A 27,449-nucleotide genomic window follows, 5' to 3' on the forward strand; every position below is an offset into this window, starting at 1 on the left:
TCAGGATACAGTAGGTTTTGACAGAAGGCATGCGAGTAGAAAGTTAACAAAATACATTGAATAGAGATAAATTGAGAACAAGTTGGATAGGAGTTGGCATTTTTAGGGATGTAATTTTACATGACAATAAGTTGTGTCGTTCACAATCACATTAAGTCGAATCCAACATCATTTGACGGATGAGACTCTGCCGGGCCTTGACCTGTCAGACAATAAAAGACGAGAAAATATTACCTTGAAATTGATTTAAAAATAATACTTTTAATGAAAAGGGCAATGAATTTTCTTGAAATAATTTAAAAAAGAATATGTTAGGAGAAGGACAAAAACATACCCATAAGAGGATGAAGAGCTGTTGGGATTCTGGGTTCGAGAAGATAAAATCATGGCACGAAACTGCTGTTCAATCCGATGGTATGTTCCTGGGGTAGCAGCCTAGCAACAGGAAAAGGCATTGAGGTGGAAGGAATACCATCTTATTGATATAATAGCAGCTTGCTAATATGATATCAGGTATTGAAACAATAACAATAACAGATAAAACATCAGCCTATTGATACAACATCATCTTACTGATACAGAATCAATTTACTGTATTTATCAGCTTTTGGATGAAACTTTGGATAACTGATGTATTATTGAATTACTGATATGATGTAATATTGGATCATGTCAGCCTATTGATACAACATCATCTTATTGATGTAATATCTGCTTATGGATGTAATATCAGCTTATAGATGTAACATCAGCTAATTGATAAAACAATCTATAAAATTTGATATATCATCAATTTATCAATCATTATTCATTATTAGCTCATGACATTATTTATGTGAATTTTCCATGACCAGAGACGATAGATGTTAAGGCTTGTTCTTACCTAGTTATCTTGATTTAAAATTCATTGTTTTTTATTTTCATACCTCTTGTGTATTCTCCAATGCTTTATCGCTGTCTGTTTTCTGAGTCTCATCAAATCTTCGTTTGACCAAAGACATCATTAACTCATTCATTCGTCTCAAGTCTGTGAACAATGGTAGAACTTAGTAAGTAAACCTCAAATTGAGTAAGTAAAATACACTGAGAAAAAAGGCCGGTTAGAGACAACAAAATGTCCCAAACAAAGTTTTCACTTAACAGTTAAGAATCCAGGAAAGAAGGGACCAACCTCCTTTTCAAAATCTGCTATTTGAAAAAATCCAGAAAATAAATACTAGAATCTTCTTGTCAATCATAAACAAAATAGTACAATGTTTAATTATCTACATTCAGAGACCTTTTCAATTCGTTAAAACATTTCCAATGAACAATTCTGTAATGAAAAATTCTGTCTATCTGCTTGGTGCTTTACAGGCTAGGGTGAGAACGAGTTCTCAATTTGCCGAGGCAGAACAGTAAGCCTTGCTCAACTTGCTTCTAATAATCACACTCTTTTCCATTAAAATATTAAGGATTCTCTTTAATTTAGTTTAGATCAAATCTGGAAAAGACCTAGATCTTTTAAACATTGAATTTACAGCTTAACCCTAACTTGAAGCAAATGAATACGATTGGATAAACGAAATTTAGCGTCAGGGTAAATCAGAGACAAGCAGACATTAGGCATTCTCACCATCTTCTCTTTGCAAATCTTGGTTGAGTCTTGTTGGCAATGACGTATCCCAAGTTGGGCTAGAAATAACAAAAACAAATATTTGAAAATAGCGGAGAAAACCATGGTGTTCCAATAGGACCAAATCTCACAAAATCATCTCTGAGGAAGCAACAATAGAAAAGCAATGAGAAGCTCTACCAAGAAATCAGATGAGCATCAAACACGAAAGACCTCTAAATCTGTTTTCAAATGATCATCTATTCTCATTCAACGATCTAAATTCTTTGCAATTCTAATTTAACGATCTAGTTTTGCAAACTGATTATGGTCACTGAATTATCGAAACATTTCATTGAAAAAGGAGAAGGTCATTTTATTTGCAAACATGGCATAAACACCCACCCGACCATGTGACCGGGCGGTCGCAGAACATTTTTCAAGCATAAAGTTCTGTATGAAATTTTTTGAAAGATACTATTTTCAAGAAGCACCTTTGCTTCTTCCATGTTCATCAAAAGAAAAAAACATGAACACAAAACAAATTTATCTTTTGTATGTGCACTTGTACATGTTAAAATGGGTTTTCTATCTAAGAGCCCTTGAGAATGTTTTTAAAAACTCTTGTTTGACAAAATTTGACAGTTTTTCATCTGGCTTAAGCATTTTTGTTATAGTTTGCACAATTCTTGAAAATTCTGCAAATTTTTGCTTGTTGATGCATGCAAGGTCTCTACCGTATATTGCCTATCATGGTGATTTTTACTGATTAAAACTTTCTCTTATGCTTTTCGCAATTGATTTCTTCTCAGGGCTCTGACCTATATCTTCATCAAGTAGTTTGTTAAAAACTTCCATGGATACATGCACATCAGAAGATCAATAATTTTAGGCTCGTTTTCTAAAGTTGTTTTGCCCCTACCATCCAATGATAACAGCTACCCCAATTTAATCTTCATATGTACTTTTTCACCTGCATTCTAGCAAGTTTAATATCCTGATTGTAAATATTCTCACCAGTTTGGAGGTAAATATTACGGCTAAACCCCCTATTCCAGATCAATTTAAGCGTTAATGAAAAAAGAATCATCGTCAGATTGAAAGGCAATGAAGAAAGCTGAATAATGTTGTGTTTGTTGGATCGATTTTAGGACCATTAAAACTCATTATGTTTCACTGTCTTGCTTCCAGCAGGTTGAACTCTCAGGAAAGTCGGTCTCCTGCAAATGTTAGATCTGGTCATGGCTGTGTTTGGAGAAATATTGGCAAGTCCATGCTTGCTAGCCCATAACCAAAGCGTTTGACATGCCTAAAGGTTTTCAAGACATTACTTCGAACAATTGCTATGACTGGTTGAAAATACACCTTTTCGATGTAGCTAATGATATATAATAAGATTTAATGTTCCTCTGTATTGTGTTGTTCCTCTGTATTATAAACCTCAAAGGGTATTTTGTTGTTACTCTGTATTATAAGCACATGTAATTTGGTTCTAAAAATATTTTAAGCCGGTTTTCTATTAGTCAGAATATTTCGCAAAACCGGATCTACTATTGCTTTTTGGACCTATATTCCGTTTCGCAAAGAATAAAAAGTCGGATTGACTCCAATTATTCCGCTGCGCACAATGGTGCCAGACAGTCAAATCGAAGAACAAGGATACCTCGGTTTGTCTTCGGCTCTCGGGTTGCGTTTGGTTGGGTTGATCACAACTCTGACTAAAATAAAGCAAAAAACAGAAGATAAAATTATGTAGAAAGAAAATAAAGGACGCAGGAAAGACCAAGGGGCAGGGGGACAGGCTTCAGTAAAATGGAATTTAAACATAAATTTCCAGCTTCTAGTTCTGTTGTAGCTGCCACCTTATTTTGATGTTCTGTATGCATCTTGTTAATTGTCTAGCTGCTGTCATAAGAATTGTTTGCACATGTTTTGTCAAAAAAGGCACTACAGTCGGGATTTCATATCAATCTCCGAAATAATTTCAAAGGCCGAACAAGGCCCCTTTATAAAAGTGCAAGAGGGGCGGTTGCCCCTTCCCCCTCCCCTATGTCCCCGTCTCCGGCATCCCTGATCAAAATTGATGGTTCGAAAGGGCGAGAAACGAACGCAGTTTATGCGAGTGAAAACACAACGGAATGCCTACCGATACCATTTTCTTCGGAATCACTGTCATCTTCGTCCTCGTAATTCTTCACCCGGTTTCTCGCAACCCGTCTCGACTTCATTTCAAAACGAAGCTAAAACAGAGATTCTACATTAGAAGATTATTGCTTTTTAAATTTCATATAGCTTTTATTCAAATTATTTTATAACTACATTTTGCAAAAAAATTAGTTTGTATGCTCCAAGAAGTAGGTAGGTTGATACAAGAAAAATAAATTAAAGGCAGAATTGACATTGATTTATAGAATACCAACCGACTGCTTTGCTTCCATGTGCTTTGAGTTTGCTAACGATGCTGCTGCGTGCGGAGGCGCCTATAAAAACGCAGTAATAAACAAAAGACGATCAATTCGACGGCAAGTTCTATTTAGTTTGTGTTTTACTAAATACTAAACTGTCGTTTTTAGGATCAATAAGGCAAATCAATTTATTTATGAGATGAAATGTCCTTCTAATTGACAGAAGGATACAGATATGCAATATAATGCAAAGGTTTCTAAAAGAAAGAGAACGAAGTAACGAAGAAAGAAAGTAATGGCAAAAGTATTTACATAACTAAAAAGAAGAGTAAAGCACCAAGATCGGAAGAATGCTTACCATGCTTGCAGGGCTCAGAATACTTGTGATGAATATATTCTCATTTCTAAAATGCAATGCACTGAAAACAGGTCTTGCAGTCAATCTCATGAATAATGGTACTATGGGAGATGGGGAGGGAGACGGGAAGGGAGATGGGGAGAGATAAGGAAGGAAATCTTGAGGGTGAATAGAAGGGAGATGAATAGAAGATGGGGAGGGAGATGAAGGGAGATAAGGAGAGAGATGATGAGGGGGACGGGGAGGGATATGGCGAGCGAAACGGGGAGGGAGATGGCTAGTGGGACAAGTAGGGAGAAGGGGAGAAGATGGGGAGGGAGATGAAGAGTGAGACAGTAAGAGAGATGGGTAAAGATGGAGGGAGAGTATGGGGAGGGAGATAAGGGGAGAAAAGGAGGGAGATGTTGAGGGGGATGGGGAAGGAGATGGCGAATGAAACGGGGAGGGGAGTAGCTAGTGGGACAAGCATGGAGATGGGGAGAAGATGAGGAGGGAGATGAGGAATGAGATGAGAAGGGACATGAGGAGTGAGACGGGGAGGGAGATAGGGGGAGAGATTTGGAGGATCACAAGGAGGAAAATGGGGAGACGATGGGGAGGGAGAATTAATTGCAGTACTATTGAATTAATGTGTTCTGATAACATGCTCAATTCGCAAGTCATTTGGTAAACGAACAAAGCAGGATATCTTTAGGAATGACATCAAATCAAAATTAAAATACAGACTAAATAGAGGGAAACGATAAAAGTTAAGACAATATTAAAATTTTATGTGTGCAAAAAATAGGAAAGAAGAAAGGGATTACAAATGCTAATTTAAACTCAACTATACTCATCTTCATTGCAAATTTATTTAAAATAAAATATTCGGCAAAACATTTGCAATTACAGGGATGCAATACAATTACTGTAGCTAACAATGTTGCGAGAATCAAATCAAGATTGAAATGAAATGATGCAAAACGTATTTGATAGCAAACTGATAACAATATAATCCCAGGCTCTGACATATAAACAAAGTAACACATGCTCAGCACAATCAAACAGTGTCACACTTGCTTAGTCAAAACAAAAGCAAGGAAAGTAAAGAAAGAATTGAATTAGTTAGGTCCATACTTAAATTTTGATTGCTTTGGGGGAACACAGACAACATCCTTGTGGGCCAACAGCTGGTCATATACAGCTTTTGAGTTCAGATTATGATTGATTTTTGCATAACCTACAACAGAGAACAGCAAATAAAACGAAAGATACAGACTACACTTGTTGGTTATTCCGAAACTAATACTAAACTAACACAAAAACTAACATCCTGCACTACAACTCTGTGCACCTTTCTGCGATAACACATTAATAAATTGAAAACAGAACTAGATTTGATAAAGAACCACATTTTCTACTGTATTCAAAATAATCTAGGTAGGGAAATTCTCCTATTTAAAAAACAATGACATTTGACTAAACAATGCAAATTGCTAGGGTCATTGCTAGGGCCATTACTAGGGTTATTGCTAGGGTAAATGCTAGGGTAAATGTTAGGGTCATTGCTAGAGTCATTGCTAGACTGATTGCATCTTGCTGTTTTTATAAGAAAGGGCTTTCTTGTGCATGCGTGAGTAAAGCAGGAATATAGCAAAACGACGATGAGAATCCATCACATTGTAGAGCAGAATTTTAAAATAAATTCAATGCAAAACTAATTTTTAGCTCCGGCAAACAGGTCTTCGTAAGAGTAAATTTCCGGTTGCTTGTAGGACAAAAGCAGGGTATCTAGCAGAATTTATCAAAATTTCAAAATACATTTATCACTTCTATCATTTTATTGTAGACTTCTAAATCAAAATTCGGCAAAGAGAAAGTTTGCAAATAAAAAAATGTGCCAAAGATGAGAAATACAAAATGAAGAAAAATTTGCAATGATTGCGAAGCTGACCTGCGCCATCTGTTGCGCTTACGTCACGCCCAGAAGAGCAAACCTCGACGAGATGTTCTCTAAAAGTGCAACCCTGAAATGGTGTTAAGTCTGCTAGTTAATCAAAAACATCCGTAAAACAAAACTTGTAAAAAACATGTAAAGGTGGAGCCAAACTGAACTTCTAATTTGTCTTTTAACCATTATTTGTCTATTCATTAAGCTTAATAACCGAATTACAAATCATGCTGCGTATATGACATAAAGCAGAGCTAGCGGTTTACCTTTGATTTTTCAATTGGATTGAATTTGATGGCAGTCGCCTTACAGCAAGGCATATAGCCAGCCGATGCTGTGGTTTTCTCGAGGCTACCAGAATTGCTTGAATAGACAGGTTGTTGTGGGTGAAATGCGCATGCTCCAAAATCCGTGCATGGGAAAGTCTCTTGGCACCGCGAACAATGGAGATAGTTAATGGTTCCCCATATTCTAGAATTACGACAAAAAATCACGTTTACGGAAGATAAACAGCAGAATTCAAGAAGAACAGCTACGTTAATTGCCTTCATTGTCCCTTGATATAGAGCAAGTCGGCCACACATTGAAATGTCGGCCACACATTGAAATGTCGCCCTCACATTGAAATGTCGGCCACACATTGAAATGTCGCCCTCACATTGAAATGTCGCCCTCACATTGAAATGTCGGCCACACATTGAAATGTCGCCCACACATTGAAATGTCGGCCACACATTGAAATGTCGCCCTCACATTGAAATGTCGCCCTCACATTGAAATGTCGCCCTCACATTGAAATGTCGCCCTCACATTGAAATGTCGGCCACACATTGAAATGTCGCCCACACATTGAAATGTCGGCCACACATTGAGATGTCGGCCAAACATTGAAATGTCGGCCACACATTGAGATGTCGGCCACACATTGAAATGTCGCCCACACATTGAAATGTCGCCCACACATTGAAATGTCGGCCACACATTGAGATGTCGGCCAAACATTGAAATGTCGGCCAAACATTGAAATGTCGGCCACACATTGAAATGTCGCCCTCACATTGAAATGTCGGCCACACATTGAAATGTCGCCCTCACATTGAAATGTCGCCCTCACATTGAAATGTCGCCCTCACATTGAAATGTCGGCCACATATTGAAATGTCGGCCAAACATTGAAATGTCGGCCAAACATTGAAATGTCGGCCACACATTGAAATGTCGCCCTCACATTGAAATGTCGGCCACACATTGAAATGTCGGCCACACATTGAAATGTCGCCCTCACATTGAAATGTCGCCCTCACATTGAAATGTCGCCCTCACATTGAAATGTCGCCCTCACATTGAAATGTCGCCCTCACTTTGAAATGTCGGCCACATATTGAAATGTCGCCCTCACATTGAAATGTCGCCCTCACATTGAAATGTCGCCCTCACATTGAAATGTCGGCCACACATTGAAATGTCGCCCTCACATTGAAATGTCGGCCACACATTGAAATGTCGCCCTCACTTTGAAATGTCGGCCACATATTGAAATGTCGCCCTCACATTGAAATGTCGCCCTCACATTGAAATGTCGCCCTCACATTGAAATGTCGCCCTCACATTGAAATGTCGGCCACACATTGAAATGTCGCCCTCACATTGAAATGTCGGCCACACATTGAAATGTCGCCCTCACTTTGAAATGTCGGCCACATATTGATACATCGGCAATACAAACGTACCTCCAGTAAACATTTCTCCAAGTCTTTAACAAGCCTTTCAAGTTCAACAAGTAGTCATTTATATCCCAATCTTCGTCGCTGTGAAGGAGAAACCACGCTATACAATTAATAAAAAATAGTCTAAATGCTTTATGGTTTTAGCACCCCTAAAATTTGCCAATCGCACCTAAATTGCCAATTTGAATGCAGAAAGCAGATTCTCTAGGCACTTTATTTGACATGTGAAGGTTATTCAAGAGGCAATGTCGATTCGCCAAGTACTCACTTTAGCAAACCTTTTAAAAAATAGACGTAAGAGGGAAAAAGTCTGCAAAATTTCTTTTTCCATTTGAACGCATCCTTTTTGACATACACCCTTTATCTTAAATACCGGCTAGATACTTGCATTCTGAACATGTTATGTTGTTCTACTGTGTTTCGATCTGAAAACGAGTGAGGTCCCAGTAAACAACACGCCCAGCTTCAGGAGACTGCTTAACTATAAGTTGAATCATAAAAAGGTTTCTAGTGTCTGCACTCAGCATTTCGATACTTTCAAGCCAACAGTCACATAAAAAACAGCTCTATATGCCACCATTTAACCAAACACGGAACAAAATGTGAAAGTGTGACACTGACCGGGAATGGCCGTAGCTCAGGTTTCCTCGGTTATCTATTATTGTCCGATCCGGCGTGCATTCGATCTTAGAATGAAACTTTGCTGTTAGCAGTTTTTCACAATAAATGCACCTGAAAGTAAAATATGAAACAAAAATTAGAACTCTTATATATCAAGTAGTAATATTGCTTCTAAGTTGTAATTCTAAGTCAAATAAAAGAATGAAAATGCATAAAAAACGGAAACACATACCGAAACATTGTGCTTGCGTTTGAAGGACAGTCCTCATTTCCAAAATCTGGACTAAAAAGCTCTTCAAATTTCTTGCAAAATAGTTTGCTACAACAGAGAAAAAAGAGTTTCGAAGAATTTTACCAAGGAAAATCAAAGATTGGAAAATTAAAGTCCAGAAACGCATCTAAGAGACGTGTATGTGCAAGTTACAATGGTACGACTTCATACGTACATGTTTTCTATGCAAAACGTTAGCTTCAGAAGATTTCAGTGCTTTTCTTCGCTGTGCTAATGAAATCATAATTTTCAACGCTAGAATAAAATTCAGCTACAATTTCGGCAATGCCATTCCAGTGTAAAAAACAGTACTTTTTCTAAAAAGGATCCTGACCTATTATTACTTTCAATTGAGCTTTAAACATCTCCCTGAAAGAAACTGCTCCTATATCTAGCAAACACCTTCCTAAAACTGCATTAACATGCAACATAGACCAGAGGCGAGAGGGGTGGCATCATCACCTGAGCTGGAAATTAACCAGACTAACTTTTCTGACTCAATATCTGTGTAGATTACGAATTTGGATGTTGCTTTGACGTTTAGGGGGGGGGGGGGGGAGGGTTTCTAGATATAGGTGGCCAAAGTCCAAAAACTAGCGATGTGGCCTAATTTGACTGTTTAATCGCTATCACATTTAAAAATTTGGTAATTGCTCTTATTATCTGGAGATGTAGTTATCTTTTGTCCAGTTTTTACCTTATGCTGAAATTTGGGGAAGGCAGAAATCTCTAGGGGGGGGGGGGGGGGAGAATCTTAGGAAAAGACAGTGACAATAGATTCAAAATTACGCATGTTCTTGAAATATGAGAAGTTTTGAAAACTTGTTGTTCAACACCGTTCAAAGAAAAGGGATCCGTTAATTTAGACAAAGCTCTTACAAATCCTCTTGCACCGATGCCTTTTGCCCTTGCAACAACTGAAGATAAAGATGTATCTGATGAAGAATCGCTAGAAAATGCCAGCTGCCATATAATAGACGTGGCAGCAACTTTGAGGAGTATGGGTATGTTAAGCATGCCTAATAAATTTAAAGAGCTTTCATGGAAAATTTTGCGAAAAATATCACTTCAGCAGCAACAAATGTTTTTTGTCTGTGATTGGTATTCTGCCAGATCAATGAAAGGCGTAGAGAGAGACTCGCGAGGACATGGTGATGAATTTGTAATACAAAATTTATATATCATAATACCTGCAAACTTCACAAAATTTACGAAGAATGGCAGAAACAAAGAAAGGCTTTTTGATCTAATCGAACACGTTTGGATTGAAGATGCAAGCAATCTAGTAACTCAACGATCGAGTAATATACTTTGCAAGAAAAGATTATGGTTTTTCAGGGGTAATTCAGGTGGAAAAGTTAAACACAAACCGTGAAAAGGAATATACCAAATTCTGCTACCTAGTTAAACATGCCCTACGGATGAATAACGGACAGGAGTGCATTGTGCGCTCTGGAGATGTTGATATTCTTGTTATCCTTTTAGTCTTATAATACAAGGAGTGCTATCTTTGTTATGGAAGCAAACACTCTTTGCATTTTCATGGCCTGCATGCATTTTCAGGGAATGACTACATCTCATCCATCTTGCGAAATGGAAAACCTGCATTTTTGGAGGTTGTGAAAGGACGTAAAACTGTGCAAGTGGCAATTTGTTACTTGGCTTGAAAAAAATTGTTTGCACTCTGTATGGAGAGAAACGATTGCTGCCAGTGATTGAGACAAGATGTGCTATCTTCTGGTGGACCTTTGAAAGGACAACAAAGTAATTGGTCTGTCACTGCTGCCCATATGTACAAGCAGAATCAAAAGCAATTAAAGGCAGTCTGTCCCCTATTGTGCTCAACTTTAACTTCAAGGGAGTGAAATTCACGCACCGTTGAGCTTGATCGATAATTAAAAGATTTAAACCAATCAGTGACAACTTTGATTCTAGAGGTTTTGAACCAAATGGCTGTGTTCTTGTTGTAGTGAAACTGTGGCTAGAAAAATTTGGTTCCCTGTTTGGTTTCTACTACAGATATGTCAACAGGGAAAAGAAATGCTTCCATTATCATCATTCAATTCCAGTTTCAGTAATCAAATCTTCTTGCCATTTCCGATAACCTTTTGCTCGCAGTTTCAAATGTCGTCCACTACCGCAGCTAGGACTGCCAAAGCAAGCAGCGTAATCCGTTAAGGCGAGATGAGCTATTGTTCATATCAGCCAATCATTGAGGCGACAGACTGCCTTCAAAGCGTGCAAACTTTGTGGCAAGGGTATGGAGAGCAAGAGTTTGGAGTGGCAAGGGTGTGGCAAGCTTCGAAAAGCATAATCAACGTAGAAGAACCAGCCAATCATGGCTGGTTAGAAAATTTGTTAATTGATTGGATTACGGAGCCCTACTATCCCGAGGACATTGCGGAGCTATTTTTTGCAAGCGAAAAGAAGGAAAGCGAATCAGAAGGAGAAAGCGAATAAACTAAACGCCTTAAGAAAACAATAATAGTGAAATTCACCCTATTTTGTGTTTCCTGTCATCTACCCATCAATGCCAGGAAAGGCTAAATTTGACAAAGCATTGATTAAGACACGTTTTTAATAAAATTAAACATTTTCTAAAATGCAATAATTGAATACAGTCAAATTGGGACAATTAATGTGTAATTTGGTCTTTGACCCTCATTATTTAGGAAACGCCCCGCTAAACGCAAAAGCAACATCCAGATTCGCAATCTACGCAAAAGATTGAGTCAGACGAAGTTTGTCTGGTAAATTGCCAGCTCAAGTGACAATGCTCCCCCTCTCACCTCTGGTCTAATATTGTAAACAATAAATTAAAAACAAACAACATATGATCATTGTAGCTAAATGACCTCTTAAATTTGTCTTTTTTGTCAGCAATCGCTTCGACCTCTTTATGCGTGAAAAGTTTTGCAATCCTAGAAGAAGAAAAGAAATAAACATTTTACAAGGTCTTCAATTTGCGCTTTCAAAAGTATTTTCAAGGAACTATATGCATGCACAAAGGTCAGCTTTATAGAAAGAGTCTAGTATAATCAAGGAAATAAACTACATTCAAGCTTTCTTGCATCTTTCGCATCTTAAGATTTTAATGCAATAAATCTACAGACACTAAAGAAGATATCCATCTGTTTGCAATTTGGTTGCATCAAGTAATTCCAGCCTGGCAGATGGTGCCAGGTGTAAAGTTTAGAAGCTCATTTCACAGAATCAACTGACCTTGCTACTAGCTTATCATTTATACAATTCATGTTACATGGCGTGGCAATGATTTTTGAGATGTTCCTGTAGCAATATAAAATGCATTCTTGCACCTGAAAACAAGTTATAAGGTATTACACATCAAACTTTGTAGAAATTGAAATTAAGGGAGATGTGTAGATAAGAGCATTTTCACATATTTCTATGTTGAAGAAAGAACTTTTTCTCTCAACCATAAATTGACAAAAATTGGAATGACAAAAAGATTAAAATTTATTCAATGCTCAAAATTTCTTGCAAAAGCACAATATCTTAATGGAGATTCACGCGAGTCTTAAAATAGATATTGATTCTATTTCCTCATCCAAAACTTACTGTTTTACTGAATTAAGGATCATCTGTTGGTTATGACAGCCAAAGTTCCAAAGAAAATAATACTTCATAGAGTTATGATTAAAAAAAGCTAGACTTGAAGAAAAAAATTGACTTAGGGCTGCCCTTATGAAGGGGGGGGGGGGGGGGGGGGCTTGGTAAAAAATTGCACTTTTGGTCTAATGGGAAATAACATTTAAGAGGTATTTGTGACAGAGCTGATGCCAATGGGGAGCTTTGGGGGACATGTCACCTTCCTATAAAGCTGTTTGTCCGAAAATCTGAATGCTTGTGGTCAAATTTCAGTACTTTCTACAAGTCACATTTAACAATCAATTATTTTATGTTGCATTGGCTTAAAACTGAGTCCTCATGTAGCAATTTAATGGCCCTTTGTTGAGCAAAACTTTAGGATTCCTTTTGCAAGAAACTCCGGGATTTTTCTGGTTGATCATGGAAGCCTTTACAGTGGGCTGCATGAAGCAAATGGCAAAAATGATAATCAAGATGTATATTCAGAATTTTACTATATATTGAAGATGTCTTTGCCACTAGAGCACACGTTACACGAGAAAGTGCTGCAGAGATTTTAAATATAGGCCCATGTCAACCTGGCAAAATGAACACTGATCTAAAAACAAATGACAAGCAAAGGTTTCCCTTCTTTGATTCTGGATAGAATCTGCACAGAAATAGACCAAAGGTTTCAACATTTTGATGGGAATTTGTCAAAATTTGAACATCTACCCCCCAACAGAATTCTTGATGAATGAGCAAGGTCTCATAAAGAAGCGCATTCTAAAAGCTATTAGAGGATTTGTCAAATCTGATGACCCTGTGTCTTTGCAGAAACACTGAAATCAATCCTGATTGAGGTACTAGACAAGTTTGCAGCCATGAAAAAGAGAAGAAGATTATTGATTGAAAACACCTGACTTTTTGGCATTATTGTGCCATGGAGCCTGTTTTTTCCATGCTATCAGGCTGTGTTGATAACGTTGTTTAACATTTTTAAGTTGTAACATTTTGAATTTTACTTAAAATTGATTTCTTTACAGCAAAAAGGCAACTACGCCATGAGGAAATCTATCTGCATCTCAAATATAGCAAATTCGGTTGCACAGTGAGCCACCAGACCTGTCCTAGCAAATTGGATCTGACAAATAGATGTGCATGGGTGGTATTCTATCATTGAAGAAGATACTGTATGTCATCAGAAATACTATGCTGTCTGCCCCCTTACCCCCTATTGCTGGTATGGGCCCTGATTGGTGATGATGCAAGACAATTAAAATACTGCAAGAATAGCAAACTTCTTGAACAGGATAAAAAAGGTAAAAGGTAAGCTAAATAAGCAGAGCTTTGTCTTACCAATTTTTCCATTTTCAAGAACTCTGATGATATCAAAATTGAAATAACATTTGAAGGCTCTAAAATATGAACATGTTATCAAAATAAAGAAAATACCTAACCACTTTCATATTTGGATGTGCAAAAATATGTCATACTCAGATACTTAAATTAAGAAGGAGTTTTGTCTTTACAGCTAATGAATAGTTAAAGGACTCTAAGCACATATTAGTAGTCACAGGAGTAAACTGAATATGATATCAATTAGGATTCCATTAAATATTGTCTATACCAATCTTTATCCTTAAAAAATTCACCTATACTAGCATGATGTGCATGAATGCATATGATTTCCTTCAAACAAACAATTCAAGTGTCTACTTTTAGATACAGATACTTTATAGTATCTTGTTTTGAATTAATCCTTACATCACAGAACAGCCCATATCATATACTCAAATATGACATGTTTGCATACATTAAAATCAAGGGCTTAAAATTATTATGTGAAAACAAACAAATGACAGCTGATTGTGTAAACTTGTAAGAAGGAAGACAAGATTGATGTATAACATGGTATGATGTGAAAGTTGCAACACTGAAAATGAAGCTAGCCGGCAGAAAAGTGATACATAGAGATGTATTGACCTAACTTAAAAACTGACATTTGAATTTAAAGATTCTATCACGTTACATGGATTTGAAATGAATAAAGATGAATGACATAGAATATATTACCAAGTTTGGGTTTATCCTCCACAGAAACACTCTCTTGTTTTACATACCGCATTAACCAATCAAAAATATACACATCACAGTGAACAGAAATATCAACATCTTCCCACTTGTCAGTTTCATTTGACAGATAATCAGCAAAATATTTCATTTCATTAATCAACAATTCCTTTTGGCATACAAAATCTTGTTTTACTGAAAAAACAAATAAGAGAAACTGAAAAAGGAAACGTGGAAGACAGGTTAATGTAAAGGTATCTTTAGAAGAACTCTTACTAACATCAGCCAAGAAACAAAAATGAAATATTGCATACTATATCACTGCTGGAAAATTTGTTATGTTCAGGTTAGGGCTGTCCAAACCTTCAGATATTCCTATTCGGTTATTCGGCTTATAATTTAACGAATATTCGGTTATTCGGCGAATATGGGTGTGGCAAAATGGGTGTGGCAGGGTGGTGGTAAAAAACTGCAATCTGAAAATTTATTGTAATTTAACCAAGCTGTGAATATAGCTTATCAGTCATTACTATTCGATAAGTTAGAACCATTAATTTTTTGTTTTCCTATTGATATTTCCTGTGTTTTACGTAACTTCAAAGGGTGTGCTACAAAGCAATTTTTAAAACGATTTTTTGTCAAAAATAAATGTTTTCTTGAACCTTCCCTAGCATTAGTCACCCCTAATGGCCAGAAAGTCAGTATCAAATTGACGAGAAACTATAGTCGTAAGTCTTCAAAAAGGGTCGTTTTCCAACATTTTGTGAAATGAAAAGCTTTCTAGCACGGGCTTCGACACAGGTTGGGAAGTGGAGAAAGGGGGGGCAAGAGAAAATTTAACACTCACAACAGAAGATTTTGTGAAAAGTTATATTATTCTGCAAAATAGTGATACGGCCAAAGCCCCCCGGCCACCCTTCGTCTGAGGCCCTGAAAAAGCCCCATGACCCCCACCTGCAACCCCGGCTCCACTCCCCCTGCCCCCTCCAATCTTGCTTTATTCGCTTTGTAACTATTTCTTGGGTTTGCGATTTTTGAAGAAGGCCCGTATCCATGAAACTTTCTCGAAGATTGAAGATAGGAAGTTGCCTTTCCCTTTTAGAGCAATCCTTGCTATTCGACCAGTCAATGCTATTCGATCAGTCACGGTTATTCGAATAGTCACAGCTATTCGATCAGTCACGGCTATTCGATCAGTCACGGTTATTCGAATAGTCACAGCTATTCGATCATTCACGGTTATTCGAATAGTCACAGCTATTCGATCAGTCACGGTTATTCAAACAACCATTGTGGACCTCCAACAGTGAGGTTATTCGCACTATTCGTCTCCAACCGAATAATCGTACTATTCGAACTATTCGTTTGTAACCGAATAATCGTACTATTCGAACTATTCGTTTGTAACCGAATAATCGTACTATTCGAACTATTCGCTTGTAACCGAATATTCGCTTTGGACTTCAGCTAACCGAATAGTGAAACATGTAACCGAATACCGATTATTCGACCTTCGGTGGACAGGCCTAGTTCAGGTAGAAATTCTGCTTAGAATAAAGTTTTTGCTTGTGTTACAAGCCCTAATGTGATTATGATTATGATGTCTTAGGAAAGACACAAATGGACTAAGTAATATACACTCACGTTCAAAACATATTGGGACGAATTCGATAAACGAATTATGGCGTTCCGTTGGATTCGGTTTTGCAACGGAAACTTTTTCAGATTTGGGCAGTCTTTCTACAAATAATCTAGGCCTACGTTTCCCCAAAATGGAATAACAAGTTAGGAAAATGCTTCAACTTATGAAGCATAACCACGAAAAAACAGGATTCTTGCGATTTTCCTGATTATAACAACAAAATATGCAGAAGGGTTATATGGCCTAAAAATGGCAAAGTCACATGACCTTCCAAAATTTTTAGAGCTGTCCAAACAAATACAACTTTTTAATTTCACGTTTGAATAACAAAAAAAATTATCAAAGAAATTATAAAATCAAATTTTTAAGCTTCAAAAAAAGTTTACTTCATCGACGAAAATGCTACAAATTTATTAAATTATTGCATTTATTCAAGCTACTTTTAAAATTGCGTAACATTCAAGGAGAAGCCATTGAACTCATCGTCGATGATTAATTTTAACTTTGAGAGAGCATTTGTTTTTCTTATAACGCTGGAGAATTGGTATTTTTCATAACTTTATAGCCATGTTTTTGCTTATGTTCCATTATTTAGCTTCTTTTTACATGACAACACGATGTCTGGTAAGGATTCAAACCTATTACTTCGCAGTTCCCTCAGTAAAGAACTGTCGTCCCTCGGCGTCGTAAACTTCTTCGGTCTGCCAACCCTTGGTAAATTTTTTTACTGTTCTTGTACCGAAAAACTTTTTACACACCAGAAAAGCTGCACTCAATGAGCAGCCGACAATTGATGCAATATCGCAAAATCCATTTACTTTATTATAGTAGAAAGCAATTTGTAAGCGCTTCTCTTAACTCAGTTCTTGAGTTTTCAGAGCTTCCATGTTTTCGTCTCGAGACCTATAGAAATTTTATGGTCGATGATTTTTTAATTTTTTGGCGTACATAAAAGGCTTCAAAATATCAACAATGTCTTGTGAAAATTTCATGGAAATAGCTGCCGTACTTTTTTAATGAGAAGGATTTTAAAAAAGTCTTTCCAAATTTGTTGCATAAAATGTCTTTGAAGTTTCGAAGTGTGTCCCAATACTTTTTGAACGTAAGTGTAGAAGTGTGATTCTCATCTCATATCAGGATTTGCAGAAAAAAGCATTGTATGAACAAGTTTTTAAAAGAGTTACCATTTTTAGCTTCATCACAAACATGAATTACAATACTGGATCTAAAAATAAAAGAATTCCAATTATACAAAAAATTCAAAGCTGGTTTTCCAATGACAATCAGGCATTGCAAGGAGCAGAACAGCACATCTTTGACAATCTTAACACCTTTGCATTTCTAGGCAATCAGTTGAGCACCTAAGAAAATCTATGACGAGGTTGCCTATATCGTGAGTCAGTAAGTCGTGAGTCATGAATCGTGAGTTATGATCAGTGAGTTATATATATACCTCTATAGCAAGGCTAAATGAATAAACTGGATACACATGGATGATGATATCCTGTTCTTTTCTATACAACGCTATGATACAATAATACATCTTTGCTGGCATCATCCCTGGACGCAGGGGTGTGGGGGCACCCAGGTATAAAGGAGCATACTGAACATATCCCCCAAAATGCTCTCAGAGTTGAGCAAAGACTCAGAATTATGAAAGACAACATATATACATGTTTCTACATGTTATATATAGCAGTATAGTATATCTATACGGACACACGCACCTTTCTAGTTGGACACACTAACAACAAACTGGATCCCAGATCTCCTAACGACACAAGATTATGTGAGAGGGCCAATAGACAGGTCATTTGCTGGAAAAATTAGGCCTTTTTTCCTGTCAAGGTTTTCTCTTCAGATTCCTTGCCAAGAAACATTTTGGAAAAGATTAAGACTTGGGGCATGTTGAAATTTGCCGAAAAATTCAAAATGGCGGAATTTTTCAAAATGGCGGACTTTTTACACTGTTTTGGCCATAATGCTCCGATTTAATCTTCTAAGAAAAGCATTACTTGGCATCAAAGTGTCCTATTACGTCATAAACATGTTTGTTGCCATGAATGATCATCAAAATTCAAAATGGTGCTCTTAAGGAGGTAGAACTAAAAAGAAATCAACAATTTTGGCGCTTCGCTCCATACTAACAAAGTTACTGTGGTCATATATTTTTATACGATAAACGCAGGATACACGGGATAGTAAGTCACCTCAGGAATTCATGCCCATGTCTTTAGGTCATTTCATGCTCTCCCAAATGTTGACATTAACTATTTTAACGTTTATAAACAAAGGTATAAATTGCACTATTTTGATAACCACAAATGCAACTTGAGCTTTTGAAATGTAACCGGCAATGAGATAGTATCTTGCGACTGAGTAGCTTCAGAATTTATCTGTGAAGTTTGGATGAGTTTTCCCCGTGAAAAGATGTGATTTGAAGACCAAAGGATACATTCAAGGGTACTATGTAGTTGAAAGTTGTCGACAATATTCTCTGTGATTTTCTTAGCTTTACTAAGAGGGCTTGATAATAGAAGATGCTGAGACATTTTAAAGGAATGGAAGACAACTTTGCTGTGTTGAAATTAAACTGTTAAACACTGTATGGTTATTGCAGCATTGGAATTATGTCGGCAAATCCCTACCTGCAATTCGATGGTCCTGGAATTAATCGGTGTATTTTATGCGATTTGCTTATTGATGACAAGGACAAAAAGGCTATCCAGTCAATAGCTTTTGATACCATTCAGAAGAATGCTCGTCTTTGGTCAAAAATCGACAAGCGAGTTTGTATTGAACAACCTTACAAGGCATTTCGTGAGGCATCATTGAGGCTTCCCCAATGTTTCACTGAGACATTGTACACTCATAAAGGATGCGCAGTTTCTTTCAGAAGCAGGCTGAAGACAAAACAGTTGCAGTCGGCAAAGCTCGAGGAAAATGATGCCTTATGTGATGATCAAGAATCACGTAAAAGTTATAGCGATGACGAATCATTAGTCTCCACAAGTAGGAAGAAGAGAACCAAGCTTTTACGAGAAAAAAGCACTGAAAAATCTTGTTTGATTTGCAACGAACGTTCGAGTGACGATGCACTTCCATACAATGATGGGGGATTGGCACGCTGTTCGGAAGAAAAAGCAGCACTAAAGTTGAAAACCTTGGTTGCCAAGAAGTTGTTAGATGAGCAAGATCGCCATTATGAAGCAGCTAAGAGAATTGACATCTTACTAAATGGTGCCTCCTATGATGTTTTTGCAGCAGATGTCTATTATCATAAGAAATGTTATGCGTCATTTTCTTATTCGTATGACAAGAAGGAGACATTGGCATATAACGCGGAGCAGGAACGGAAAGTTATGGGGTACTTTGATGAGATGATTAGGCGAAGGGTGATTCAAGATAAAGAATCCTTTCTCATGACTGAGCTGTTAAAAGACTTTGCAGAGATCAGTTCTGACTTTGGTCTAAGCGAACCACCTATAAGGCAAAAAAAGTATCTGAAGACACATATTGAGCAAACCTTTCCAGATGAAATTGCCTTTTCTAAAGTTGGTCAGAAGAAACAAGTCCTGCATTCCAACACAGTTGGACCTGTTACCTATGTCGAGGCTGCATTGAAGGGTCATGGTTTGAGAGAAGTTGATCTAACCAAGGCTTTTGCCAGACTTGTAAGAAGAAAACTGGCAAACAGACATCCACTTACCTGGCCACCAACAACTGAAGAGCTTTGTGAGTCTTTGGAGACTTTTTTCCCGCTAGAGTGTATTTTCAATGCAATTGCTCTGTCGTTGAATGACAAATGGCCTATCAATCAAAATGGGATTGTCAGTGTACCCAAGGACTTGAATCAAAAAATATCCAGTCTTGCTCAGGGATGGGAAGCACTGACATTACACGGCAGGTCACCTTTAAACATTGCGATGGGCTTGACCGTTAACAGATTAACCGGAAGTAAGGAGACATCAAGACTATTGCACTGTGGTGGTATTGGAATATCTTACAATGACATCAGGTTGCTTAGCAATTCTTGGGCCGAAGCGGTAACAATGGAGCATGCTCAGATGCTTCCACCAGGATTTGTAAAAGGTAGAGCAGTTCACATTACTTTTGATAATTCTGATGGCCGACAGCAAACTTTGACTGGGTCACAGACGACGCACCACACCACGGGAACGATTTTCCAACCATCATTTCCTGGTGATAAAGGGACACGTTTATATGAACCATGCGTAGATCTATTACACCACGGAAAGAAAGATTTTGGTTCATATGTTATTCCAAAGAAACGGGCAGACCCTCCAGCAATGCCTGATTTTGAAGACAAATTCAAAGATTCACCGCTAATCGAAGAAGCATTTTATCGTGATGTAGCTTGGGTATTGTGTGGAGCTGTAAGTGAAGAGATGCTTCTAGAAATACAGCCTGAATTAGACACTGATGCTCTCCAGCCAGTTGGATCATGGACAAACTTCATGAAAGCTGTAACAGATTGCACTACAAGAAGGTGCAAACTAGAATATCTTCCTGTTATTCCTCTTCCTCCACATGATAACGTCGTCAAATGGTATATGGACATGATTCAAAAGATGCTTGATCAGCTAGAAATAGATCATATTTTTCTTCATGCAGATCAAGCAATTCATTCAAAAGTTCTTATCATTCAATGGCTAAACCAAGGGAAATACGATCAAATCATTACCTTCTTGGGCGGCTTCCACACGATAATGGTCAATTTGAAGATCCTTGGAAAGAAGTATTCTTGTCTCGGACTCAAGGAATGGTGGATAGAAGCCGATGTAATAGCTCAAGGGTCTGCTGATCAAGCAATGGAGGGAAGGCATTACCATAGAAGCATAAGGCTACACAAACAGGCTTTTGAAGCCTTGCTTCGCTATCGAATGAAGGGTGTTCTGAACAAAGGTGTATTCACTCCAGGATTCAAAAGGCAAATTGTAAATTTGAGACTTGTCCAATCAACCGCCAATTTAAAGTCAATAACTAATTCACCAGAATTCAAACAGATGATAAACAATTTAACAGATGTCTTTGGCACACAAGCTCAAATGATGATGCAATACATTCGCGATGTCTCGGCTATGCTATGCTTCGTCAGTGCTGTAAGAGAAAATACAATTGAGCGCCATTTAGCAGCAGAGCGTGTTTTGTTGCCAAAGTGTTTTGCATTTGGGCATCAAAACTATGCCCGTTATCTTACATTTCAACATGTCAAGCTGCAGGATATTAGATCAAAGCAAGAAGGAGCATGGAATGACCTTCTGGTTAATGGCTTTGGTGGTTCAGTCTCTGGCAAACCATACTCGACTATCCATGGTGACTTGATAACCGAAACAACCATTAACAGAGAGGTAAAAGTCAGAGGGGGTCCAATGCAAGGTGGATTTAGCACCGATGAGAAGGCTGTTGATACCTTTGTAAAGACCATTTCATGGCTACTGTTCGAGCCAAACTGAAAGAACGATTGGATGTTTTGACGCAGTCCGTTCACAAAGAAACAACTATTGGTGCGATAAAGAAGCACGAGGCAATGATCGAAGGTCTTGTTTTGCAGCTTGATAAGTATTTTGATCCATTTCTAGATGGTCCTGCAAGACATTTCAAAACTGGAGCCGAAATCGAGCCATCGGTCATTGAGGGACTTCTGAATTCATCTGCAGTAGGAGAAGCAATGTATGCTGAGTTTATTGACGAAAGACTCAAAGCCAAAGAAAATAGGGTTAGTATATTTGCATCAATAAAAAATCCTAGGATCAAAACTGGCATGGAGCGGGCAAAAAAGATTCCCAAAGCCATAAGCATTCTCAAGGAGGACAGGCAAGCCTTTGGATCACTCGTTGGTAAGGCTACAAGTCCAAGAGACGCACACTCTTATCCTCTTACAACTGTTCCACTAGCTTTAGCATCACCTGACAGTGATCTCAGACAAGGCTGCAAAGCTGCATTACGAAATTTTCTGATAGAAGAATCTTTAGCAGAAGTGCAAACACCTTTGTCTAAAGCAGCATGGTTAGTTGACGGCATGGCTGCAGTAAGGTCAATCAAAAGTAAACCTACTTGGGGAGAGTACGCAAAGGCATACTTCAGATTCTGCACACCTGCAGCCTCTTATCAAGCACATTCAATTGCTGTGATATTCGATAATTACACACAGGAGACAACAAAACAACTTACCCAGCGTCGCCGCGGGCACTCTGGCAAAAGAGTGTTCATTACAAGTCAAGAGCAAAGTATGCCACCACGAAAGGATTGGGACACTTTCCTCCACAACGCAGAGAATAAAACAGAGCTAATACGTTTCTTGGTAAATTACGCCAAAAACCACAAAGGCATGTTCAAAATACCACTTCAAATAACAGAAAATGAAAAGACATGGCTAATTTCTAATGATAACTTCACAGAACTTGAAGACAGCAACCACCGTAAAGCTGATACCCGCTTGATCCTAGAGGCAGATAAATTAGATGCACCTGTGATCGTACATGCTACAGACACTGATGTCTTAGTGTTAATGGTTCATGCCTTTCCAACACGGGTTTTTGAACAGAAGTGGCAAATGAAGATAGGACATGAAAGATTCATAAATATCGAGTCAATTTGTGTAAATATCGGCACAGAAGCTTGTGCTATTTTGCCAGCATACCACAGCATCACTGGTTGTGATACGACGTCTTTTCCATTTGGAATTGGAAAATTAAAGCCATGGAAAAAGATGGTAAAATTGAAATGCCTTAACCTGCTGAACAATTTTGGTTCCACTCTGGCTTCCATCGGATTTTTGTCTTGTGCAAAAGAGTTCTTTCGAACTGTCATGTACGGAGGCAACAAAGGTGAATGCCATGTTGACACAAGAATTCGAATGTACGAAAGGCAGAAAGTCAAGTCAAGTTTGGGAATAATTCCTGATGAGAACAGTACAACCCAACATTTAAAGCGAAGTTGTCTCCAGGCTTACATATGGCATCAATGCACACAGCAGATGATTAACTATCCTCCATTAACTGAAGCATGGGGATGGAAAGAAGAGGAAACGGGGATAGTCCCAATTTGGTATACGTGCAGCCAGTTTCCCCCAAATAATAACCAGTCGGACACTGAGAGTAGTGATGATGGAGCAGAAGTTGTTGTTGGAAGTCAAAACAGTGAAGCAGAAAGCACAGATAATAGTGAATATGACTTCGATGCTGACTCAGATGGAAGTGAGGATGAATTTTAGTTTTCAGCATTTAAATTTATGATTGAGTTGGACTATTATAAAACCTTCAAATTTTTCAAATTTCGGTATGATTTTTTGCCATTTCATTATGTGAAATTGGATTTTTTTATTTCATAGAGCCCTATCCTTACTTGTGGGACTCTGTCGTTACATTTGTTTATCTTTTATAAGGTTTCTGACCACAGTAACTTTGTTGGTATGGAGCGAAGCGCCAAAATTGTTGATTTCTTTTTAGTTCTACCTCCTTAAGAGCACCATTTTGAATTTTTGATGATCATTCATGGCAACAAACATGTTTATGACGTAATAGGACACTTTGATGCCAAGTAATGCTTTTCTTAGAAGATTAAATCGGAGCATTATGGCCAAAACAGTGTAAAAAGTCCGCCATTTTGAAAAATTCCGCCATTTTGAATTTTTCGGCAAATTTCAACATGCCCCAAGTCTTAATCTTTTCCAAAATGTTTCTTGGCAAGGAATCCGAAGAGAAAACCTTGACAGGAAAAAAGGCCTAATTTTTCCAGCAAATGACCTGTCTACAAGTTTGATGTGGTTGAGGTTGGTTTTACACTGCTTTTTCTCAGTTTTTGACAAGCTGTGCTTGTCCTATTTTTATGGTTTCAAACAAACATTCAAATTTGAATGTCATATTTTCATTCTGCATTAGGAAATTGTCTTCGGAGTTTAATCGACTCATTGCAACACATTACAACTCATTGCAACACATTACAACTCATTGCAACTCATTGCAACTCATTGCGACTCATGATTCATTGACTCATTGGCTCAAATGCTAGTAAATATAATCAATGACTCAATTTACAGCTTACTATAAATTCTAATTAGTCAACAACAGTTCCAAAATTGTGGTTTGTCATCATTAAATGTCTGCTTGCTATTCCATAAAGAGCGTCAAATTTATTACAAAATATCTTCAAATCTGACAAATAATAAAATAAGATTTTATAATTGACTTATGTATACAGCATAAATGCACAAGGCTAGATTGACAGAGCTCCTAGAACTTTCTAGGGCCATGGGGGGCATTATGTCACTACCTGGAAAAAGGCATGTGTCTCTTGCTAATGAATTTCTTTACCACGCTAAAATTTCAAGTGGAACTTGAAAATCAAATAAATAGTTCATTTAGTCATTCTAGAAATTCTTTATATAAATACTGGTCAAGAATACCTGACATGCACTCAGGCAGCCCTTCCATGTGAATAACATGACACAAGAAATAGATTTTTTGAGCGAATCAAGCTGACCAATAAATTAGGCAAAATTAAAGTTGAATCTCACTTTCCAGATAATCCTTTGGCCTCTTTGCCTTTAGTGCTTGGCCATTCTTCAAAGTAACTTTGCTAAGAACAAAAAAAGGTTTAATCACAGATTTTAGGTGCACACCTTTAATTGATCATTCAATTAAACATTTTTTATATAATATAAAAATCTTTTACAATACATGCTTACATCTACATCTGACTATACTTCCTAATTACTTTACAAAGTGTACAACACTCCAGGGACAAGACCACAGGAACAAAAGCCAATGACTACCCTGTGGCCATTAACTTAAACAAATATACAATAGGTAACAGCTAAATGAACCAATTACAGACACTTACAAATACTATTAGTCATTGATACCATTGGTATTATGCATCATTATGCAAGTACCATCATTATGCTTTTGTAGAAATAGGGCAAAATACAAAATAGCACTCGGTCACACTCTTTTACCAGTCTAGGGGTGCAATATGCCCAACTTGTGCCAACCTATTCCTGGTAAAGCTTCCATTTGAAGCATCTATGGAGCATCAATCTTTACATGCATTTGAAGCACTTCTAAATTGACTTAATCTTTTTCCCCATTTGCAATACTTTTGACCACAAGAGCCTTTGAAATTCTCACACAATAAAGCTTGTCCTATAGAACAAGCACCAAAAAGCTTGTCCCATAGAACAAGCACCACTATTTGACATGGCAGTTACATAAGAGACAAAAAAGGCTTTATTTAACATCAAACTAAAGTAAAATGTTTCAGCATTAAAATGTCAAAGTTCATTCAAACACAGAAACTTTGCTTTTTGAGAGAGCTAAAAAGCCAATTTAAGGCCAGTAACTACCAAAATACATCGTTGCACATATGACTTGTCAAATGGTGTAGAAATATTTGCATTTGAATAAAAATGATGTCCAAAAAACTTCAGGCAAATGAACTTGCTTAAGGCATTTTTAGGCAGCTAGAACTGTTTTCTTCAGTGTCTGACCAATAATTTTATCGTTTCCTAACTCCTAAAAATGTAAACAATTTATAACATATACATATGTAATTTTTTAGTTGCTCTCAAGAGCCATTAGTCAATCAACTTGATTTTTTGTTTATGGATTTATGAAGGAAACGTTAAATTCAAAAAAGCTGGGCAAAGGTTTTCTTTATTAAAAGTGAATATTACAGTTTGTTCAATTTTTTATATTATATACTTGTTTTTATTATTTTCATGGCTCTAAAATGATGATTTCATGCACAACTTGCTCTTTGTTGAAATTACAGTTGTCAGTAAAATTGGAATTACATTAATTTTCTAAAAACGAACTTACCTCCATGCTGTCTGCAACGTTTTCAGAATTTGAAGAAGGGTTCTGTTTAGTATAGATAGGACTGCAAAAAAAATCACATCACAACTGGCTTGACAAAAAACTTTTTGGTATAGGAATGCCTAGAAAAGTACAGCTTTAAAAAAGCCGAAAAATGTTTCAATTGGCTAAAAGATTTGAAACATGAAAACAATGCAGCAAATGCTACTCACACTTTTGACACTGAGAGTAAACTGTCCTGGTACCTTGTCCCCTTTCCAGCCATTTTAAAATAAAAATCGACTGATAGAAGAATAACTAGGCTAATAAAACTCCATGACATTGACCAAGTATTTCTTGACTTGTTACATTAAACACGCCGAGCCAAATAGGACTCCCTGCTTAAATATTAATGAACCTGCGAGCAATGGTTGTTTTGTTTTGAAAAAGCCGAGTTCAAGAAGGCGATTGGATTATTGGTCTTGCTTCTAATGAGCCACCATATGTAAATTCTTTAGAATAACGAATTGAGGGAAGCATGGAGCGAGAATTGCAAAGGAACAGAATGGAAGTCTATGCATTTTTAATGCGCCAAATTATGTTAGAACTGGTGGTAGGAAATAATTTCTACAACGACCTGTCTCACATGAAAGCCACATATGAATGCAAGATTTATTTTTTGCTCAAATTCTTCAAGTTCTGTGACTGAGTGTGTCTGGAATTCTGATTTTATCTCTCCGCATTCAATGATAATTTATCGGTGTTAACCGCCGCCATCAATCCGTATTCAAAAACTGCATTTTCAAAAGCAAAATATTCTGATCTTACCAGCAGCTATTTCCTCCAAGTTATCGCCATTACAAACGCATTTCACAATCCAAATTAATCCCAATGCAAGCCAATCTGCTCAAAAATCTTTTCTTCAACGCCATTTGTAACAAATTTGGTTGAATCTGTGTTTTTAGTTGTTGCTGCTGTACACCAATGGTTTGATCGAAAGAGAGACTCCCAGGGAAAGGGCGGGCTTCGTTTCCTCTGAAGGTACTGATAGGGGGACTGTAAGGAGCCAGGAGGGAGGAACCAGGTACGCCTGCACAAGATTAAAGCAGGAGGGGCAGTGTTGGTTCTAAGAGCAAATAGATAAAACTATTTTCACTGCCATAAAGCAGTACTTGCGAGGGAGGAGAAGGAGGCAGTGGCGAAGCTAACCAAGAACAGGTGGTGCTGCGGAAATGGGGTGAAGCCACGCCCTAACGACCATCGGAAAAGGGGGAAACGCCCTTCTAGATATGTTGAGATCAAGATTGCAGCGAAACATTTTCCACTGCTACATTTTGGAAAAAAGGGGATGAAGGCTCGGATCCTTTCAAGTTCCTCCTGCCTTACATTGAAGAAGTCAAAAGAGCATCACAAAAATTCTTT

The 27,449-nt window shown here is 37.5% G+C and overlaps 1 protein-coding gene across 4 annotated transcripts; it reads right to left on the bottom strand.

Annotated features, from left to right (window-relative positions):
- LOC135683466 (SANT and BTB domain regulator of class switch recombination) lies at positions 1–27,016 on the bottom strand. Of its 4 annotated transcripts, none has more exons than XM_065198726.2 (22): positions 26,856–27,016; positions 26,052–26,112; positions 24,749–24,810; positions 17,394–17,434; positions 14,571–14,762; positions 13,854–13,912; positions 12,129–12,223; positions 11,762–11,827; positions 8,868–8,954; positions 8,636–8,746; positions 8,018–8,095; positions 6,554–6,758; positions 6,291–6,363; positions 5,474–5,576; positions 4,358–4,418; positions 4,015–4,074; positions 3,741–3,834; positions 3,258–3,312; positions 1,616–1,674; positions 927–1,027; positions 335–435; positions 1–202 (listed from the first exon to the last, which is right to left on the bottom strand). In XM_065198726.2, exons 2-22 carry the CDS (start codon positions 26,055–26,057, stop codon positions 169–171), a joined length of 1,743 nt encoding a protein of 580 aa, XP_065054798.2. In that variant the 5' UTR covers positions 26,058–26,112; positions 26,856–27,016; the 3' UTR covers positions 1–168. The 4 variants fall into 4 exon arrangements, with proteins under 4 accessions (XP_065054798.2, XP_065054796.2, XP_065054797.2 ...); XM_065198724.2 differs by lacking the exon at positions 26,856–27,016 and adding an exon at positions 26,261–26,836; XM_065198725.2 differs by lacking the exon at positions 26,856–27,016 and adding an exon at positions 26,261–26,835 and having other exon boundaries at positions 4,358–4,403.
- Between the last annotated feature and the right edge of the window lie 433 nt (positions 27,017–27,449).

This window comes from Rhopilema esculentum, chromosome 7 (genome assembly GCF_057945365.1).
Source record: "Rhopilema esculentum isolate cy_ngs chromosome 7, ASM5794536v1, whole genome shotgun sequence".
NCBI classification, from domain to species: Eukaryota; Metazoa; Cnidaria; class Scyphozoa; order Rhizostomeae; family Rhizostomatidae; genus Rhopilema; species Rhopilema esculentum.